General features: G+C 39.0%; 1 protein-coding gene across 2 annotated transcripts; it reads right to left on the reverse strand.

Moving 5' to 3' along the window:
- Nucleotides 1-3,730: 3,730 nt before the first annotated feature.
- On the reverse strand, nt 3,731-21,236 carry LOC308693345 (uncharacterized protein). Of its 2 annotated transcripts, none has more exons than XR_014030436.1 (5): nt 21,069-21,236; nt 19,747-19,823; nt 9,481-9,715; nt 8,505-9,232; nt 3,731-4,244 (listed from the first exon to the last, which is right to left on the reverse strand). XR_014030436.1 is itself a non-coding variant. In XM_081370195.1 (5 exons), the coding sequence occupies exons 3-5, from the start codon at nt 9,563-9,565 to the stop codon at nt 7,715-7,717; spliced, it is 918 nt and encodes a 305-aa protein (XP_081226321.1). In that variant the 5' UTR covers nt 9,566-9,715; nt 19,747-19,823; nt 21,069-21,236; the 3' UTR covers nt 7,652-7,714. The 2 variants fall into 2 exon arrangements, 1 of the variants encoding a protein (XP_081226321.1); XM_081370195.1 differs by lacking the exon at nt 3,731-4,244 and adding an exon at nt 7,652-7,819.
- Between the last annotated feature and the right edge of the window lie 1,155 nt (nt 21,237-22,391).

The raw sequence follows: 22,391 nt of genomic DNA on the forward strand, positions 1-22,391 counted from the left end.
CATGTTGGACTCCGGCAGGGCTGCCCTTTGTCGCTGGTTCTGTTCATAATTTTTATGGACAGAATTTCTAGGCGTAGCCAGGGGCCGGAGGGTGTCAGGTTTGGGGATCACATGATCTCATCTCTGCTCTTTGCGGATGATGTTGTCATGCTGGCCCCATCAGACCAGGACCTTCAGCATGCACTGGGACGGTTTGCAGCTGAGTGTGAAGTGGACTTGAAGCCCACTTCAGGTTGGTAGAGAGTTCCTGCCTCAAGTGGAGGAGTTCAAGTATCTTGGGGTCTTGTTCACGAGTGAGGGAAGGATGGAACAGGAGATTGACAGACGGACTGCAGCTTCTGCAGTAATGCAGTCGATGTACCGGTCTGTCGTGGTGAAGAAAGAGCTGAGCTGCAAGGCGAAGCTCTCGATTTACCGGTCAATCTATGTTCCTACTCTCACCTATGGTCATTAGCTGTGGGTCAAGACCAAAAGGACAAGATCCCGGATACAGACGGCCGAAATGAGCTTTCTCCGCAGGGTGGCTGGGCGATCCCTTAGAGATAGGGTGAGAAGCTCGGTCACTCGGGAGGAGCTCAGAGTAGAGCCGCTGCTCCTCCACATCGAGAGCGGCCAGCTGAGGTGGCTCGGGCATCTTTTCCGGATGCCTCCTGGTCTCATTCCCGGGAAGGTGTTCCGGGCATGTCCCACAAATAGGAGGCCCCGGGGAAGATCTTGGACACGCTGGAAGGAACTATGTCTCCCGGCTGGCCTGGGAACGCCTCGGTGTCCCCCCGGAAGAGCTGGAGGAAGTGTCCAGGGAGAGTGAGGTCTGGGCATCCCTGCTTATACTGCTTCCCTCGATACCCGGCCCCGGATAAGCAGACGATGATGGATGGATGGATGGATGGAGAATAAGAAATAAAATAAATCAAAATTCAGAATAATCCAGAATTATTAAATATTTTTTAATTATTAAAAATTATTGTATATTATTAAAAAAGTGCCCTTTTTTGTAGAAAGCCAGATAATCGTTTTATAATCGTTATTTAGCAATGTAACTGGCCGCCAATTATCAATTAACAAGGGATCTTTATTTGGTTTTGAAATTAAAGTTATAAGTCCTTGACACAAAGTCGGAGGAAGCAGGGCTCTTTCTATACTCTCTTTGAAAATTTCAAGCAAAAAAGGGGATAAAAGTTTGCTAAATGCTTTATAAAACTCAGCCGTTAACCTGTCTGTTCCCGGAGACTTATTATTTTTCAAAGAGTTAATTGCATCATTAATTGAGTTAATTGCATGAGTAATTTCTTGTAAACTAAGAGGGGCTTCACATATATTGAACTCTTCATTATTAATCTGTTTCATATTATTTAAGGACTCCAAAAACTCAGATGTAGATTGTTGACAGAAATTAGAAGCATACAAATTACTATAAAATTCAGAACAAAAAATGTGCAATAATTTTAGGGTCCTCCACAATATTATCTTTAATCCTCAATTTTTCAATATGATTATTTTTAGTTTGTTGCCTCTCAAGTCTAAAAAAAATGAGCAGAGCTCTTTTCACCCTCTTCAAGCTAATTCCTTCGAGACCTAATAAAAGCTCCTTTAGCCTTTTGTTTGAAAATCTCCTAGTTTAAGCTTCTGTTCAATAAGTTCTGCTTCATCGAATTCTGATAGTTCTTCTACTCTTTTGGATAATAAAGTAGATATTTTAAATAAAATGTTATCCTCTTCAGCTTTCCTCTTTTTTTGCAAACTCGCTACAGTACCTCCTAAAAAAAAAGTTACCAATTGCTACAATACTTTTTGTTTTTTCTATGCCAGTGATTACTTCTTTATGTTGAAGTACTGATTTATTTAATTTCCAGTATCCAGACTTTTGAGTTAAATTTACAGAAGAACTAAAGGGAATACTTATTGAAATAGCCTTGTGATCAGAGAATGGAGATGGTAATATATCAGTAACAATATTAACTAAATCATTAGATGTAAGCTAGGGATGTCAATTTTCACAAATTCCCATGATCGATCGTCGTTTAAATTAACGATCAATTAATCGATTAATCGTTAGCCTTAATACTGCGATATGCATCAACTGCAGTGGCATGTGGCCAACAGCATGACAGGGTCTGCAAATGCTAATCAATTAGAATGGTTTTAAATATAAATAAAGGGCTAGTGGGATTGTAAAATGTTTCGATGTGATTGATAATTAAATTAATTATTTAACAATCAAATATAACTACTAATACAACGCGTCACCAACGCCGTCTCATATGCGCTAGAATGTGTGACTGTTGTGGACGCGCTCTTCCTGGAACAACTGCACGCACTGAATGAATCTGCTACCGTTAAACTGGAGCACTTTGTTAGCACGTTATTTATCTAAAAGAAACGCATCCTATATGAGATTAATCGGATATATTTAAAATAAACATAATATTACAAATTATATCTGCACAAAATGACGCAAATTCATGCACAAGTGAACTTGAACTAAGTTACGTGCCATTCATTCAGAACTACTCATGTTGTGGACGCGCTCTTCCTGAAGCAACGTGTCACGGCAACTAAACCCAAATAATTCACAATGTTTTATTACAGTATTGTTCTCTTTATAATGTTATGTAATATTACAGTCCCAATAGTCATTATTAGTCGTGCACTGCCGTTTGAGCTGCGCGCGCTGAAGCTGACGCTTTACTACAGTGTTCTTAACCAAATGCATCCAATATGAGATAAATCAGATATAGATAGGCATACACAAAATAAACAGTATTACAACTAACATTTGAACAAAACCAAAGGCTGCGAATGCACACGCAAACTTACATGATGATGAAGGTGTAAAATGGTCCCAAACATAACTCCGGCGCACTCGCTTTACATGTTTCGCGGTTGAGCAGCGCGCCGCGCACGAAGACCTGCTTAATCGATGATCGATAAGTTATATCGATTAAATGTATTATCGACAATTAATCGATCGTCGATTAATCATTGACATCCCTAATGTAAGCCAATAATCAATCCTGGACTGACTAGATAAAGAATTATTACTCCAAGTAAAGCATTGTTGTGTTGGGTGTATCAATTAAGGAAAAATTCTCCATAAACGTAATTACATAACCAGGACTTAGATTTCCAGCCTGAGGAGGCCATCTATCTAACCTGTTGTCCAGGACGACATTGAAATCACCTCCAAAGATCTGATAAGTTATATGGCTAACATAAGAGTCACCCGATCACCTAATCTGTCAAAAAAGGCATTATTTTCTCTTTGTAAGTTGAAACCATATACATTAAGAACAATAAAGGTTGAATTTAAAATTTCAAGGACAAGTAAAATGTAGTGTCCAGACATATCACACTCAGAACTTATTATTTTCCCTTTAAAACGATTTTTAAAGATACAAATCCCCAGCAGAATGATTAGTGCCGTGAGCTGTGTACATCTTGACTATCCGAATGGCACTTGTAATAAATGGAGGCCAGACCGTGCTTAACAGAACTGTATAACTTTACTCTGTCATTCTCGTTGGCATAACCTCACGCGACAGCATACAGTCACTTCTTACTTCCCGCAATAACCAAGGACTCTCTTAAAGTGACAGCATAACATAAATTAGAACCTTCCTTCAAGGTACCATAACCCATTATCATAACATCTCTCACCCCTAAGAATCAACGTTACCAACCCTTGACAGCCCAATCAGAACGTCTCTTATTTTTTTCTTTTCTTTTTTTCCCCCCAGTATTCCCATAAAGACTATTTAACAGTTAACCCTACTATGACCTAAAGATTAAGCCTATTAAGTGCTTTCTTTTGGCGTCCTGATCTCCTTAAAGTCTTTGAAGTTTCCTCAGGGATGGTTGGTACACTACCTGGAGGCAGTTCTCCCGTTGTTCAGCCCTTACAACTTGCTCATCACACTCCTACTGCTCCTCCACAAGACAGCTCCTCACATGATCCTGATGACGACGGACATCACGTCCATTTGACAGTCTCACTACACTTGAGCGGGGACCACTTTTTTCCACAACAGCTCCCGGCAACCAGCGCTGACCTCTGGCGAAATTCCTGACAAAGACCGTCTCACCTTCCCCGAAGCTCTGTTCTCTTGCATGCTTGTCATGCCCGAGCTTTCTGCTTCTCTTGCTGGATTTTCACTTTCTCCCCAACATCAGGATGCAGCAAATCTAGGTGAGATTTCGGTTTCCGACCCAGCAACATTCTCTGTCGGCGCCAGGCCTGTAGTAGTCTGCGGAGTAATCCGATATTGGAACAAAAAACGAGAGAGGTTAGTTTCACATTTGCCCCTGACATCTTCTTTAAACCGCTTTTCAACGTCTGCACCGCTCTCTCGGCCAGCCCGTTCGATGCCGGATGGAAAGGTGCTGTTCACATCACGTTTTTTCAGGGATGCTGTCTGGTGTGCTGCCAAAGATGCAGACTTTCTGAAGAACAACCACCTGAGAATCTCTGAGGACTTGTCTCCTGCCGACAGAGAAAAGAGGCTGAGGACACAGGAATGTGACACACGAATGTGTCTAATTCCATTCCTCTTGACAAATTCTTGAAACAGCTCTCATGTAAAGGTCGGTCCATTATCAGTTACAACTACATCCGGCAGTCCGTGTACTGAAAACACTTGGTACAGTGTGTCAATTGTCATGGCAGCTGTAATGTTTTTCAAAATGTGTGCTTTTCAAAACATCCGCCCCAGGAAAGGACCCGCATAATCCAAGTGCAGCCAGGACCAAGGCCTGTTAAGCCACTCCCAGAGCTGAAGAGAAACGGGTGGGGGCATTTTCTGGTTTTCCTGGCACTCCCTGCAGTGTTGAACCTTGTTTTCGAGATCTTGATCTATATTTGGCCACCAGACATAGGCCCTCGCTAAACTGTTCATGTGTGAAACCCCAGGATGGGCTATGTGAACCTCCTGTAAGACTCTGGCTCGCTCTGGCAGAGGCACCACCACTCTTGAACCCCATAAGATGCAACCATCCTGAACTGAGAGCTCATTTTTCCTTTTCTCAAAAGGTTTCATCTCCGCGTCCGCAACAATGGATGGCTAACCCTGTAGCACAAATCTTTTGACTTTTGACAAGACCTTGTCCCTTTCTGTCCAAGCTTTGATCTGCTTCGCGCTCACTGGTGAGTCACTCAACTTTTCCAGCAGGAAAACAGTTTCAGGAGGCAGAGGAGTGGGGACAGGGGTGTCTGGCTCAATGCAATCGGCTCAATGCATCCGCATTGGCATTATCCTTCCCCACTCTGTACATTATATGATATTGATAGGCAGACAATGTCAGTGCCCACCTCTGGATACGAGCTGACGCCATGGTAGGGACACTCTTATGCTCACTGAACAGGCTCATCAACGGCTTATGGTCCGTGAAAACTGTGAAGGAACGGTCATAGAGATATTGGTGAAAATACTTCACAGCAAATACCACGGCCAAGCCCTCTTTGTCTAGTTGAGAATAACCCTTACCCCCATAACCCACCACAGTTAATAGCTCCAGCAAGAACTTCCCGTAATAAGTTACCATCCCCAGGAATGACTTAAGCTCTGACACATTTGATGGCCCTGACTTTTTCTGCCACTGGAAAGAGGCCATGGGCTGATATTTGATGTACCAGGTAGGTTACACTCTCTGCCTGGAATGTACATTTGCATTGTTTTAGCCGCAGCCCTGCTTCTGACATCTTCTTGAGAACCTGGTCGAGGTTACTGAGATGCTCCTCTTCTGTCTTCCCTGTGACCACAATGTCATCGAGGTATACTACCACGTTTGGAATTCACTGCAACAGGTTTTCCATTGTTCTTTGAAAAATGGCCGGGCTAGACGCCACCCCAAACACCAGCCTGTTATATTTAAACAGCCCTTTGTGAGTGTTGATCGTGACGTATTGCTTTGACTCCTCATCCAGCAACAACTGTTAATAGGCATGACTCATATCAAGCTTAGTGAAAGTTTTGCCTCCCGCCAGCATTGAGAACAAATCTTCCACTCTTGGAATAGGTTATGTATGTCTCCACCTTCGCTGCTTGATTGATTGTCAGCTTATAGTCTCCACAAATGCGGACTGTACCATCCTCTTTTAACAAGAGAACGATTGGGGCTGCCAGTTTGAAAATTTAATTGGGTCAATGATACCCAGCTGCTGAAGCCTCTCAAGCTCCTTTTCCACTTTATGCTTCATTGCATATGGGACAGACTGGGGTTTAAAGAAGTGAGGTGTAGCATTGTAGCAAGTTTCACCGTGGTGCCCCTTAGGGTGCCCAGCTCATCCTTAAACACTTCTGGATACCTCGCAACCACATCCCCAGAACAAAGCCCTTTTATGAGTCTTATCTCTCCCCAGTTTAACTGAATTTTACTGAGCCAATCACGCCCCTGCTGGCTCGGGCCTGTTCCCTTGAGTTTCAGTCTCATTCAAGTCTTTAAACTTGATTACTAGAAAAAAATAAAATAATTTTGTATTATTAGTATTCATAAATTTACAAAACAAAACACTTTGTTTTGAACTGGAGTCTCAGTCTCACTCGAGACTTTAAACAAAGAAAGAAGGAGAGTACCTTTGCACTGAAAGACGCTGTAAACATGTATTTTCTTCCAGTTTCATTCACCTTAATCACAGTAGGGCATCTCTCATAGTTTAAGTGGGTGGATGAATCTCAACGCCGTCTACAAAAGCACAGCCACTGACGAAGAAAGCTTTCTTGTTTTCCTTACGTGCTTTTTCAACAGCAGGCCATAATTTCAGCCTCTTTTCTCTGTTGGCAGGAGACAAGTCCTCAGAGATCCTCAGGTGGTTGTTCTTCAGAAAGTCTGCATCTTTGGCAGCACGCCAGACAGCATCCCTGAAAAAAACGTGATGTGAACTGAAATATAACACCTCTAGGAGTGCTGCTTCCAGGTTTGATACGACCGAGGCGATGTGCAACATCCACAACGTCAGGCAGTTTATCTTTATGGTGGACGACGACGACACACATGCATTATATTGCATTGCATATAATGTGTGCTGGTCAACTAGTCTATAATTAAGAAACCCCTAGAAAACAGTAAAAAAAAAAAAAATAAATAGGAACATTGATTATTATTCCAATATCCAAATATGATATTAAATACCACAGGGAAAAGGGCTTCTATTTGTGACGTGCTGTCTTTACATTTGAACATTGCACATTTTAAACAGGACACTCATTAGCTGAATAAATGCTAGGCAATACAAACATATTTATAGAAAACAGTTGACAATGAATAGACAGGAGTCCAATAATAGCATAACGAACACTTATTCTAAAAATAATATCAAGTATAAGTTAGACGAATCTGACAAATGTTGCTTGATTTGAGGACTGCCCGTGCAGAGGCGTCACCAGGTTTTGGCGTCAGTTTAGAGTGACAAATCGTACCAGCATACTTTGAAGTCAAAATGCGCATCTGCTACGCAAAATGCATACAGGTTTGCAGGTCTGAGAACTGCCTTACACTGACAGCTAAATGACAAGTCAGAAAGTTACAACTCAAAAACAACTTCCACAAAACTAACGTCACAGATCTGAAGTTTATTTCACTGTACGTTTGCTTTATCTGAATCTCACAGTTTAATTATTGGATCTGTAGAAACCTTTTATTCACAAAATCACACATTGTCAGTGAAATGGTCATTTTATTTGTTGTTATTTTACAGAGTTATTGTACAGATATACTCTCTTCAAATCTCTTCATGGTCAAGCCCCAGCTTACATAGATGATCTACTGAAGATGCATGCTCCTCTGAGGTCATTGAGGTCCGCTGACCAACTGCTCTTATCTGTTCCTAGAACAAGACGTAAAAATAGGGGAGATCGAGCATTTTCAGTTGTGGCCCCTAGGCTGTGGAATGATCTGCCTATGCGTGTCAGAGTAGCTCCCAGCCTTGACATTTTTAAATCACGACTTAAAACTCACTTCTATTCATTGGCTTTTAAACCAGCCTGAGAGTTAATTTCTGCATTTGATTCTTTTAGTTTGTCACTTGTTTAACTGTGCTTTGTGCTCATGTCATGTGTTTATAATTTGTCTGAAATTATGTCAGTTAGCACTTTGGCTAACCTCGGTTGTTTTAAATGTGCTTTACAAATCAAATTATATTGTATTGTATTGTATACGTTATTGTATATACATCTGTTTATGTAATAACAGGCTTTATGTAACTAAAAAAAGAAAAAAAACTGATCAAATTCAGAGATTTGTTTCATATATTAACAAATAACAGATTTTTTTTTTTCCTACATTTGTTTCCAGTCTCTTTTAATTTTGGTATTTCTTTGATCAAGCGTTCAATCAAAATCATTTTCAATAATTTTCTTTCTTGTTCTCTAACATATAAAACACAAAACCTGTGGCATTTTACAGCAACACTAGTTTATTAGTTAACTAACTACACATTTACTTTATGTGAATCTAACAAAACATTTGCTCACTGTGACACAGAACAATGCTTTCTAATTTGAGTCACTCACATTATTTGATCGGGTGAAGCTCTTCTCACACTGAGTACAGTCGTACGGCTTCTCTCCAGTATGAACTCGCTCGTGTGATTTCAGAGATACAGAATGAGTGAAACTCTTGTCACAATATGAGCACTTGTAAGGTTTTTCTCCAGTATGAATTCTTTGGTGCTGTTTCAGATTGCCCAGTGTCATAAAGCTCTTCCCACAGTCCAAACACACATGATCTTTCAATTCATTGTGTGTTTTCTGGTGCAGTTTAAAACTGTCCGGCCTTGAAAAACTCTTTCCACAGAGAGAACACACATAAGGCCTCTCGTCTGAATGAACTATCAGGTGTTTCTTTAAATTTGATAATGAACTAAAATCTTTACCACACTGATCACAGTTAAATGGTTTTTCTCCAGAGTGAACACGCAGATGATACTTGAGACCCGATTCACCAGTGAAACTCTTTCCACACTGAGTACATGTATACGGTTTCTCTCCAGTGTGAATGTACAGATGATGACTGAGAGTTGATGAACGAGAAAAACTCTTTCCACACTGAGTGCATGTATACGGTTTCTCTCCAGTGTGAATTCTCATGTGTGTCTTAAGGTGTCCTTTCTGTGAGAAATTCTTTCCACACTGAGTGCAGGTGTGAGTCTTTTTGGCTTTTGTTCTTTTAATTGTAAAGTTACGATGTTCCTCCTCCACTTCATTCAGTTCTTGTCTTTGCTCTTTCACTCTCACCTGGTCTAAAATACACATCAAGATAGAATCAGTTCAAGTGAACCCTTATTTAATAGCAGAAAGCAACAGAGATCAGATCTTTCACTTTTTGTTCTGTCATTCACTTGTTAAAATAATAAAATGTTTGACAATTGCTATATACATGATTATGATCATTCAGATGCATTTCTCCATCATTTTTCCTCCATATACTGCTTATTAATTCACATCTACCAAAGCAGTCGACAATGAAGAATCAAGAATGGACACCAACCTATTTGTTCCTCAGTATCTTCATGTTTTATTCTGGATGGTTCTGGATCACTCATGTCTTCAATCTCCTCTTTAATAAACTCCATCTTTAACAGTCACACAGATTTCAGCTGCTACTCCTGGAGTTTGTCCTTCTCTTGTAGGATGATGGGAATATTCCCAGTATTTATTGGTGAATTGTTGTGGGAGGGGCTTCACTGCAGGTGTGAACTGTGATCACTGTGTTTTTATCCAATCTGCATTTAAAAAGTACAGAGTCATCATGTTAAACTGCTGCTGAAAAACCTCTTTGTCTCCAAGAGTTCCCTGTTTTCAGCTCATTCATTATGGTGATGAGATCTTCTGTAAATTGGCACATTAAGCTCATTTTATTGGTGTCAACAGGCTGAAACAAACTACAGCATCATCACAAAGTTTATTTCACTATACGTTTGCTTTATTTGAATCTGTTTATTTTAATTATTAGATCTGTAGAAACCTTTTACTCACAAAATCACACATTGTCAGTGAAATGGTAATTTTATTTGTTATTATGGTACAGTTATTGTACAGATGTACGTAATTGTATGCATCTGTATATGTAATAGGCTTTATGTAACCAAACAAACAAAAGTAAGTAAAAAAAATTCGGGTTTCGTTTCATCAAAAACAAACTGGGCTCACCCACACAACGAAACATAACAAACTGTTCCAGCCAATAACCGACAAGAAAACTTTGGGGTGGGGTTTGGGGGGTTAGTGCGCAGAGGAGGAGGAGGGACTTCTTTATTTTGTTTGACAATACTTTACACGTCAACAAGAAGTGACTTCAACCAACATCACTTGGAGCATCTTTAAAGGTCCCGTTCTGCGTGATCCCATGTTTCAAACTTTAGTTAGTGTGTAATGTTGCTGTTAGAGCATAAATAATATCTGTAAAATTATAAAGCTCAAAGTTCAATGCCAAGCGAGATATTTTATTTAACAGAAGTTGACTACAAAAAACGTCTCGATTGGACTACACCCCTCTACTTTCTTCTTTAGTGACATCACCAGAACCGTTTCTTGACTAACCTCCGCCCACAGGAATGCTCCCTCAACTCTACTGGCTACTTGCGCACTTCTTATAACTTAGCCTACTGTGTTTACTCAGCTCTTACGGTGATTTTCTGAAGTAAAACTGACGCTTCATCTTTTGTGTGATGTACAATAAACTTTATTATACTCATCAGTACATGTTTGATCATCATTCAGACAGCAGACTTGTAGGCTATTAATAAATAATGGATACATAGCCTACAAGCAGATGACAAATACGTTATAATAACCGTAATTAAACTACTAAACCATACCTGTTTCATCTTTATACAGCACTCTGACTCTGTAGGCATTATTGTCCGACTCGAAATGAACGCCGTTACTGAGAGTTTCTGATATTATCATCATTCCGTGAGATGAATTTGTCCTGAGAGACTGAGCGCGAGCTCATGAAGCTCCGCCCCCTGGGTCGTCCAGCAGCACCTCATTTGCATTTAAAGGGCACACACTGAAACAGCGCGTTTTTCTGAGCCCCAAAAAATGACAATTTAAACATGCTGTAAAAAATGATCTGTTGGGTATTTTGAGCTGAAACTTCACATAAACACTCTGGGGACATCAGAGACTTATTTTACATCTTGTGAAAAGGGGCATATAACGGGACCTTTAAAGTCGGCATGAAATCAAATTTGACAAATCTTCTTTTTATATGTAATATTGTAGTGTTTATTATAAATGATTTATCTGTGCACTTCATTATTTTTTTTTAAAATTCATGTACCCTTATAATCTTTAATCAAATACATTACCCTTCCCTCCCCCCTCGAAACGACCTCTCTTCTCTTTCGGTCACGTGCCATGGCGAAAGGGTGCGGCCAGAGCCGATGAGGGTGCGGCTATCGAGATGCTCTCGAGGGTGAACTTGACTGATAGCAGAGAATGTCTAATAAGGCTGATAACTTGACTTGACTCATCTTGGTTTGTGGGAATAATAAAATAAAATAAAAAATCCTTCATGGGAGGGTAACGGTGGGGAGTCCGGTGGAGAGAAATCCTCCACAACTGAATGTAAACTGGCATTCAAATCGGCCTCCATTTTGTTTGCAACGTCCAACCTCCAACGATCCAATCAATTCCCGAAGGACGAAATCAAGCCCCGCCCTACATTTTTTTCTAATTTCAGAAGCCGTTTCACTCGGATATATGTCACAACAAGGAAAAAATTACAATCTCAACTTCCGTTTCATGCCGACTTTAAGCACTGACCGCATTTCTTTATATTCGAGTCCAAGTTCAAACACTATGAAACGCTCCATTAACGTACGGAGTTCTGAAACACTGCCAGCGGGACATTAAACAGGAAGTGTCTGTCCGAGCTCAAAAACAGGTTTTGCGTGGGAACGCAAAAGATTTGAAAAAATAAATAAATTCTCCCATCCTAAATTTTAACATCCACATAGATAGTGCAGAAAACAATATGGCAAAAGAAATCAAAACTGTTTTAAAAACTTTTGATCTGACTCAGCATGTACATGGACCCACACACAATCGTGGACACACTCTAGATTTACTTATCAGTAAGGGTCTAAACATTTCATCGATTGTTATTAAGGATGTAGCACTGTCTGATCATTTCTGTATTTTCTTTGATATTGATATCTCCTGCCACTGAAGCTAGATCTGTGTCTGTCAAGAAGAGATGCTTAAATGAGAACACTAGTGTACTATTTATGAAGGCTATATCCTTAACACCAAGCATATCTGCAGACTCTGTTGATTTTCTCCTTGATTATTTTAACTCAAAAGTTAAAAGTGTAATTGATGATATTGCTCCTGTTAAAGTCAGGAAGAAGAGTGGCAGACAAAAAGCACCTTGGAGAAACTCAACAGCAGTGCAAAATATGAAAAAAGAAAAGCAGAGCGCATGTGGCGAAGACAAAACTTGTAGTCCATATAACATCTACAAAGACAACCTGCATTCTTTCAATATGGAAGTAGGCAAAGCTAGACAGACTTTCGTCTCAAATATTATAAACAGCAATTTAAACAACACACACACTCTTTTTTCTACCGTAGAGTGACTAGCCACTTTCCGACCGGAGGAACCTTTTCACAGTTCCTAGAACTATTGGCTAAAGTACCCGGATGTCGGCATGTTCGCACCGCAGGAACTAGGAACGATTTTAGTTCTAGGAACTCCATTTGTAGGAACTAATTTAGGTCCTACTTCAGAGTAGGGTCTAAACCAGCACTATAGGAACTACCTGTGACGTTAGTGTACGCTGATTGACCGAACGCACGCAGAACACCAGCACCCGCCATTTTTAAAACAGCTATAATGTAAACACACAGATTATAGCCTATATATTTACTCCATAAACTAACTATACAAATATGGAAAACAGTGATAGATGGGTCTCTAAACCTTTATGCTGAAGAGTAAATCCAACGCAACTTTGAGGGGACCAAGCCAAACATGATTATGTATTTCTGCCCAGCTAGCAACTCTGGACATCAACCACACGGCATAGACTAATAACCTTTTTTCATATACTGTCTACTTTCTATAACAGTTCTATCTAATAACATATTAAACAGTACTGTTAGACAGATTGCTAACTAATAAACACAGAGAATGCGAGCATTGTTTGCTCTGGCGTTCTCTTCTCAGCGCCGCCAAAATAAAGGTCCGTCGCGCCGTCAAAATAAAAGTCACCGTGCTTGCGTCACTCCCTTACCCCTCCTACCAGTTCCTATGGCCACTTGGCCAGTGTGAACGCAAACAGCAAAACCGATTTTGGGGGAGAGTAGATCTTACAACTGTTTATAAGTGGACAGTTCCTAGAACCAAGTTCCTGTAACTACTTGGTCGGAAAGCGGCTACTGACAAACCCCCCCAAGCCAGATGAAATGCTCTCAGACAACAAGTGCAATGAGATCTTCTTTCTTCTCTGAGAAAATCAATAATATCAGAAAGGTGATCAGCACACCCTTGAGTTGCTCTGGGGTGAGACAGATCAGACCACCTGAGAAAGTAGTTACTATGTCTGATTTCAAAGAAATTGATAGCAAAATTTAGGAAGAAACCGTACACCACCTTAAAACATCAACATGCGCTCTTGACACTCTTCCCACATCATTTTTCAAAAGTGTGTTTAACAGTTTAGAAGCAGATCTTCTAGAAGTGGTAAATGCCTCACTTCTCTCTGGGAGTTTTCCAAACTCCCTGAAAACTGCAGTTGTCAAGCCCCTTCTGAAAAAGAGCAATCTGGATAAGACCATATTAAGCAACTATAGGCCGATCTCAAATCTTCCTTTCATAGGCAAGATCATTGAAAAAGTTGTCTTCAATCAGCTGAACAAATTCTTAAGCTCGAATGGATACTTTGACAATTTTCAGTCTGGTTTCCGACCGCACCACAGCACAGAGACAGCGCTCATAAAGATAATAAACGATATTCGCTTAAATACTGATTCAGGCACATTATCAGTGCTGGTGTTACTCGACCTCAGTGCTGCATTTGACACTGTCGATCATAACATACTTCTTGACAGGCTGGAAAACTGGGTGGGGCTTTCTGGGACAGTCCTAAAATGGTTCAGGTCATACTTAGATGGGAGAGGTTATTATGTGAGTATAGGAGACCATAAGTGTGAGTGGACATCCATGACATGCGGAGTCCCTCAAGGCTCAATTCTTGCGCCACTCCTGTTCAACCTGTATATGCTCCCAATGAGCCAAATAATGAGAAAGAACCAAATTGCTTACCACAGCTATGCAGACGACACACAGCTTTACTTAGCCCTATCGCCTAACGATTACAGCCCCATTGAATCCCTGTGCCAATGCATCGATGAAGTCAACAGTTGGATGTGTCAAAACTTTCTTCACTTAAACAAAGACAAAACTGAAGTCATTGCGTTTGGAAACAAAGATGAAGTTCCCATAAGACATTTGCAGCTCATACAGAACGCTGCCGCCAGGATTCTGAGCAGAACCAGAAAATATGAACATATCACACCAGTCCTCAGGTCTTTACACTGGCTCCCAGTTAGATTTAGGATTGATTTTAAAGTATTATTACTGGTATATAAATCATTCAATGGTCTAGGACCTCAAAACATTGCAGATATGCTCACTGAATATAAACCCAACAGATCACCCAGATCACTAGGATCATATCAGCTAGAAATACCAAGGGTTCACTCTAAGCATGGCGAGTCCGCTTTTAGCTATTATGCTAGAACAGCTTCCAGAGGAGATCAGACTTGCTCCTACAGTAGTCACTTTCAAATCCAGACTCAAAACACTTCTGTTAAGCTATGCATTTACTGAATGAGCACTGTGCCAATGTTCGTCCGACTGTTTGTACTGTACTGTATTTTATTTTTCTAAACTGTTTTAATTATTCTTATTTCTTTTTATTATTTGAATTTCTTTTATGTAAAGCACTTTGAATTGCCATTGTGTATGAAATGTGCTATATAAAATAAACTTGCCTTGCCAAACTTGCCTTTTCTCTTAACACAAACTTATTTATCTGCAATGGAATACTTTTTCCACTCTGTCTTCAGGGATAACGAGATACAAATTTTAGACGTCTTCAGATATAATATATTAACCCTCATTTGTGCTTTGGGGTCTATATGACCCCAAGCGACTTTTTTTTTATATATATAAAAAAAAAAAAAAAAAACAACTGGGCTTGGTTTGGTTGTTCTAAAGGTATGTTTAAAAAAAAAAAAAAATCACACTCATGACCTTTGGGGTCAATATGACCCCACATTGAAATTAATGAGAAAATAAAAAAAAAAGTTTTTTTATTTAATTTTCATTTGTCAAAAAAAATATCTATAAATCCAGAATAAATCTGAAAATTTCAGCACCACAATGAAGTCCTGGTACTAAAGCACAAATGCAATGTGGAACGAACATGATCACTTGCACACACACATGCTAACGCACACACACACACACACACACACACACACACACACACACATGCACAGGTGTGACTCCCATAGAAAGCATTTTTATAGAAATTGACAAATAAAATCAATAAATCCAGCATAAATCTGAAAATTCTCACACATAAATGAAGGCCTGGTACTAGAGCACTAATGCAATGTGGAATGAACATTATCACAGACACATATGCGCCCACACAGACACAGACACAAATACACACACACATAGAGAGAGAGGTGACTGCAATAGAGATAATTTTTATAGAAATTGGGAAATGACGACCATCCTCAGGGCATACAAACAATCAATGTAACAATCAACTTAACTGTGTTCAAACACATCAGGACAATTAACAGTGATTACCACACCTGTGGAAGCCAGGTAGGAGAGTTGTAGTCCAATGGTGGGAGTTGTAGTTTTTCTTTAACCTACCCAACATATTGAGTCATCTACATAATTTACACATTTACTCCCCATAGTGAAAATCCCCAATACAAGAAACAAACATAAGTACAAATATACAAAAATACAGAAATACAAGCACATATATACATACATGCTGTATAAGTACATGGAGACTGCAAGGACATCAGTAAAAACCTTCATAAACTGCAGTATTCAAGACTTATAAAAACAGTACAGCTGTGACTATAGCATGACACTCATGTCGAAATCCACATTTAAACCTTTGGGATATAAGGCATCCAAAGTATGAATCCAGTACAGTTCCCTTTGGCATAGCACTTTGTCAATGTTGCCACCTCTAGATAATTTAATCTGCTCAATTCCCTGAAAACGGAGAGAAGAGACTGAGTGAGCACACTCTGTAAAGTGACAGGCCACAGGGTAGTTAGGATCAGCACGTCTGATAGAGCTTTTATGCTCACTTATCCTCTGTTTTAAACTACGTGTGGTCTTTCCCACATACACCATGTCACAAGGACATCTTAAAATGTAAATAACATTCTTAGTTTTACATGTAATAATGCCCTTCACATTGTAGCTCTTACCGGATCTGGGATGTTTAAAGTTACAGGTCTTGTGTGTATTATTACATTGGGCACAATTGCCACAGGGATAGTTACCATCCCTAAGAGGTGCTAAGAGTGTTTGGGTAGAAGCTGATCTTATACATGCTTTAACTACCCTATTGCGGAGGTTAGGGCCCCGTCTGGACACAAACAAAGGTGGATCCTTAAATTTATCCTGAAGAGAAGAATCATCAGATATTAGGTGCCAGTATTTCATAATGGTGTTTTTAATAATAAAGGATCTTGGAGTAAAAGTAGTTATGCAAGAGACAGAAAACTTTTTATCCTTTTTAACACTCTTTTTCAAAAGGTGTGGCCGTGGTGTGGAGAGGGCGATATTATATGCCTCTTCAATACTTTTAATGGGATACCCCCTGGCTAGAAATCTTTGCTTCATATCTATAGCATTCTCCTTGAACTCTTCAATTGAATGGCAAATCCGTCTAAGTCTATAGAATTGACTCTTAGGCAGGCCGTTTTTTAGGGCACTGGGATGCGAGCTGCTTGCCAAAAGGAACGAATTGCGATCCGTCTCTTTACGATAGAGGGTTGTGGTCAATCTACCATCTTCTAGTTTGATCCACATGTCTAGGAAATGCACACATTTGGAGTCAGATTCTACAGTAAATTTTAGATCTGAGCTCATCCTATTGAGGTGAGTAGTGAATTCATTCAGCTCATCTTGGGACCCTTTAAAAACACACAAGACATCATCTAAGTATCTGAAATATCTGATGATATTACTGTAGAAGGGATTTCAATTGTGCCCAATGTAATAATACACACAAGACCTGTAACTTTAAACATCCCAGATCCGGTAAGAGCTACAATGTGAAGGGCATTATTACATGTAAAACTAAGAATGTTATTTACATTTTAAGATGTCCTTGTGACATGGTGTATGTGGGAAAGACCACACGTAGTTTAAAACAGAGGATAAGTGAGCATAAAAGCTCTATCAGACGTGCTGATCCTAACTACCCTGTGGCCTGTCACTTTACAGAGTGTGCTCACTCAGTCTCTTCTCTCCGTTTTCAGGGAATTGAGCAGATTAAATTATCTAGAGGTGGCAACATTGACAAAGTGCTATGCCAAAGGGAACTGTACTGGATTCATACTTTGGATGCCTTATATCCCAAAGGTTTAAATGTGGATTTCGACATGAGTGTCATGCTATAGTCACAGCTGTACTGTTTTTATAAGTCTTGAATACTGCAGTTTATGAAGGTTTTTACTGATGTCCTTGCAGTCTCCATGTACTTATACAGCATGTATGTATATATGTGCTTGTATTTCTGTATTTTTGTATATTTGTACTTATGTTTGTTTCTTGTATTGGGGATTTTCACTATGGGGAGTAAATGTGTAAATTATGTAGATGACTCAATATGTTGGGTAGGTTAAAGAAAAACTACAACTCCCACCATTGGACTACAACTCTCCTACCTGGCTTCCACAGGTGTGGTAATCACTGTTAATTGTCCTGATGTGTTTGAACACAGTTAAGTTGATTGTTACATTGATTGTTTGTATGCCCTGAGGATGGTCGTCTGACCGAAAGCTTGGCTTTTAAATTTGCTGAAAGGATTCAAGTGTGCAGACAGTTTTATTTATCTTTTGAGATCTTCAGTTTTGTTTGTCTGGCACCTTGTTTTTCGTGAGTGCGGTGTTACTCCTTCAAAATAGAAATTGGGAAATAAAATCAATAATTTCTGCATAAATCTAAAACCTTTCACACATAAATGAAGGTATGGTATGAGAGCACAAATGCAACGTGGAAAGAACATGACTACACACAGACACACACACACACACACACACACACACACACACACACACAAAAACACACAAACAGGTGTGACTGCAAAAGAGAGCATTTTTATTGAAACTGGTAAATAAAATCAATAATCCCAGCATGAATCTAAAAATGTTCACACATAAATGAAGACCTGGTACTAGAGCAAAAAAACAATGTGTAATGAGCATGATTACACACACACCCATGCACGTGCATGCACACAAACACACACAGACAGACACACAGGTGTGTATACTCTTATTCCTATCCGCCTGTTAGCTAGCTTTTTTTTTATTTACTTTTTAAAAATTTATTTCTTATTCTAAAGTTAATCATTTTATTCATTTCGATTATTTAAATAATATGTAATTGCAATCAAGTATTTTCTTTTAGTGGCAACTTATGTGACATTATTGCAAATTTATATAGCATTATTGCAATAAGACACTTCAAAAGACCTCAAACAACAACAAAGAAATTCTAAACTTTGACAAAATACTGATTTTATGTATTTTAAAATGTTTAAATAAATATAATTCATAAAAAAGCTGTTATAAGAGCAATAAGTCACATCCAGAAAAATGAATGGATCTCTATGGGGTCTCTGCTGGAAGTATATGATAATTACACTTTCTGGCTAAAACTATTATCTACAAAAATATCCAGAAACAACTCATTTAAATTTGATGATCATTAATGTTTTTTTTTTGTTTTTGTTTTTTTTTAATAAAAAAATTATATTTCATATGTATGCTAATGGTGTAGTTGAGGAATTTTGCAGTAAATAGGTAAAAAAAAGTACTTAATATCCCCCAAAACACAGCATAGAAATATAGATGAGAAGTAAACAAACAAAAAAAAAAATATATATATATATATATATATAATTTGTATTATTAAAATTTATATTTTTTGTACAATAGCTCTATGCATTTTTGGGGTCATATAAACCCCAAATGCACTGAGTGTAAACAGGAATCTAAGAGCATAAGAGGGGTTAATCACGTGCAATCTTATTTATATTTATCTATTAATATTTATCATTAGGTTACATTTATTGAATAAATATACTGGTGCTAGTCATAAAATTAGAATATCATCAAAAAGTTGATTTATTTCAAGAATTCAACTTAACAGGTGAAACTAATATATTTTATAGACTCATTACCTGCAAAGTGAGATATTTCAAGCCTTAATTTGTTATAATTTTAATGATTATGGCTTACAGCTTATGAAACCCACGAAATCAAAATCCCAGAAAATTAGAATATTACATGAAATCACACAGTAATTACACAGTAATACCATGGTCATTGAACCAGGTTTTGGTTCTTTTGGCAGTGTGGGCAGGTGCAAATCACACACTCTTCTTACTCTCCTCTCTGTCAGATCTGAATTTGCTACGGGCAAATGTCCGGGTGAACCACACAAACTTAAGAAAAAACTGCTTACCTATGGCCACTTTGTTTGTTTGTCGCTCGTCCAGAAGCCCGCTGCGGTTCGTCACCAGCTCCTAAGCCACGTCCCATCTGGGGTGCCAAAATGTTGTAATTTATTTATTTTCAGGGAAATGACTTCAGAGATCTTTGATGCCAGAAATATTAGACTTTATTTCACAACAAAGCCGAACGCCGCCTCTGCAGACCAGGCGCTCCCGAAAAAGTGTCCAGCTTAACATATACACCTACATCATAATGCATTCTATAGATTATTTTTGGGTGATAGTTTGTACCATGTGACTTTACTGAAATAGCATTCTCTGCTGTGTCACATTCCTGCTCTCAGGCTTCCAAAGTCAAACCAAAGACACACACAGAGGAAATAAATAATAGTGTACAAATGTATAGCTGAATTACTTATCTAAATAATAAAATCTTTAACAATAGTCAAAATGTGAACGACAACTGCTGTACAAGATTATGATATAAGTGCATTTATATTCCTAGATTATTTGCTAATATTTCACAGCTCTTATGATTGGCATCAAATAATATAGCCTATTAAACATTTTAACTAATTAAAAAAAATATATAAAATCAGCCATCATTATTTTTAACGTTGAAAGTTATGTTTTGTGTAAAAAGTAACTTTAGAATTAAACAAGATAATCTGGTTATTCAGATAATAGTCTAAATGTTTTGTTTTTAAACTTTCATACAAATCAAAATTACACACCAGTGAATGTTGTCAAAAAATGTCTTGTAAATATACAGCAGATTTCACCCAGCAACACAAATGAACCACATCTGCAGTTTAATGACAGACAATGAACACACACACACACACACACACACACACACACACACACACACGTGTCTTCAGATTCACTGTCTTTCAGCTGAAGGATGCATGAGAAAAGACATGTTAATTACCGTCCTCCCTAACAGTAACTGCAATTAATCTAATACACAGATCACACATATGGCTATAAACATACATTAACATCAAAATGAAAGTTAAACCCATTTAAACGACATTTCCACAGACTCAATCCACCAAAATGATGTAGATTTTAAAAGAAATAAAAGTCCAAAAATACATCAAACTGTTGGCAGAAAAACTCATATATAACCTTATCCCGGTTTTATGGCACTTCCATAATATAAACTCAAATCTTCACTTAATTGTAACAAGGCTTCAGCAAAGTGAGGATCCATTTGCAGCTTTATTGTAATCTCGGTCGTACAATCAGGGTCAATCTCCAGCAAACACAACAGTAGAGACAAAGCAACTCGTAATGCGAAAACAGGCATAAGGTCAGGCAGCAAACTTACATAAATCAGTCCACAATAGAAACAGTCCAGGGCAGGCAGCAAAGAATCACGAAGAGAATAAACAGTCCAAGAGTAATCCACGGGAAGACAAAAACACAGACAGAAACGCTCAGAGATGTTCAGCAGGGCAAAACAAAACCTCTCAATGAGGAACTTCTTCTTCGACCTGTTGCTATTTTACGGCGGTTGGCATCCATTACCGCCACCTTCTGCTCCGGGGTGTGAATCAGAAAATAGGTTTACAGACTAAATCACACACACACACACACACACACACACACACACGGTCCGTGTAACGCTTTGCAGTTCTTTGTTCAATTTGCACCATCAAAATGAAACAAATGAAAAATTGGCTTCAAACTTTCATTTTTCATTTCTTTGGAATAATTCACAAACGGATAATTGTTTCTCAGTTTAATTTTCAATTCTACAAGCTGGGTTGTTGCGTCCGAGTCTGATTTTTGAACAAACATAAAAAAATTACTCATTGCTCTGATTTTCCATTTCTCTGTGTTTTGCTCGCGGTTGGACCGTACCAGTTCCACTGGGGGGTGGAGCGGGGGGTGGGGATGTGGATGCATTAACTATAGGCATTAGAGCGCTGTAGCTCACTTATTATGTGTAGGCCTATGGCATGTCTGAGTCTGACCATGATTTAGCCTATCGTCTACATGTCAGAACCAAACTGTGTGACTGCGGTTAACAACAGATTTTCTGAACGATGTGTGAGTGGAGTGCGCTTGATGATTATGAAAGTGAAATTCGTAGGTTAGTAGAGGAGCAGGGATACACATGCACACAAGTTCAAGAGGTCTTACAGCAGCAATATGGACTTGGGAGAGGTTCCAGTATTTCCTCCATTTCTAAATTCTGCGCAACGAGGAACATTCATCGTTTCGATTATGCACGGCTAGGGAGAGATGGTGTGGATGCAGTCATTCGACCAGCAGTTACTGTTAGCGGCCCTGTGTACGGTAGAAAGATGATGACCGGGATGTTGAGAGCTTCAGGATACAGGCTAGGTGAAAGAGCTGTAAGGCGTGCACTGGCACAAATTACCCCGCAGTACACGCAGATGCGAAGAGAGGGAACTGCTCGCCAAACTAATCCACATGTCTATTACGCTGAGTATGCCGGTCACAAAATACACATGGACCAAAACGAAAAGCTTGTGGATTTTGGAGTGACTGAAGTTGTTGCCTCTGATGGTTTCAGTGGGAAAATTTTGGGATTTTCTGTAATGCCGATCAAAAATAATCTGATAATTTATGACGATGTGTACAGAGAAATCTGCTTGAGACATGGCCTTTTTGATCAGCTAAG

This window comes from Scardinius erythrophthalmus (assembly GCF_964197995.2).
Source record: "Scardinius erythrophthalmus genome assembly, chromosome: 7".
Lineage (NCBI taxonomy): Eukaryota > Metazoa > Chordata > Actinopteri > Cypriniformes > Leuciscidae > Scardinius > Scardinius erythrophthalmus.

Excerpts from the sequence above, each read along its gene's own strand:
- LOC308693345 (XM_081370195.1), bottom strand. The coding sequence starts at position 9,565 with ATGGAGTTTATTAAAGAGGAGATTGAAGACATGAGTGATCCAGAACCA. Across the intron at positions 9,233-9,480 it reads AGATACTGAGGAACAAATAG|ACCAGGTGAGAGTGAAAGAG; the intron begins GTTGGTGTCCAT and ends TGTGTATTTTAG. Across the intron at positions 7,820-8,504 it reads GCTTCACCCGATCAAATAAT|GAACAGATAAGAGCAGTTGG; the intron begins GTGAGTGACTCA and ends GTCTTGTTCTAG.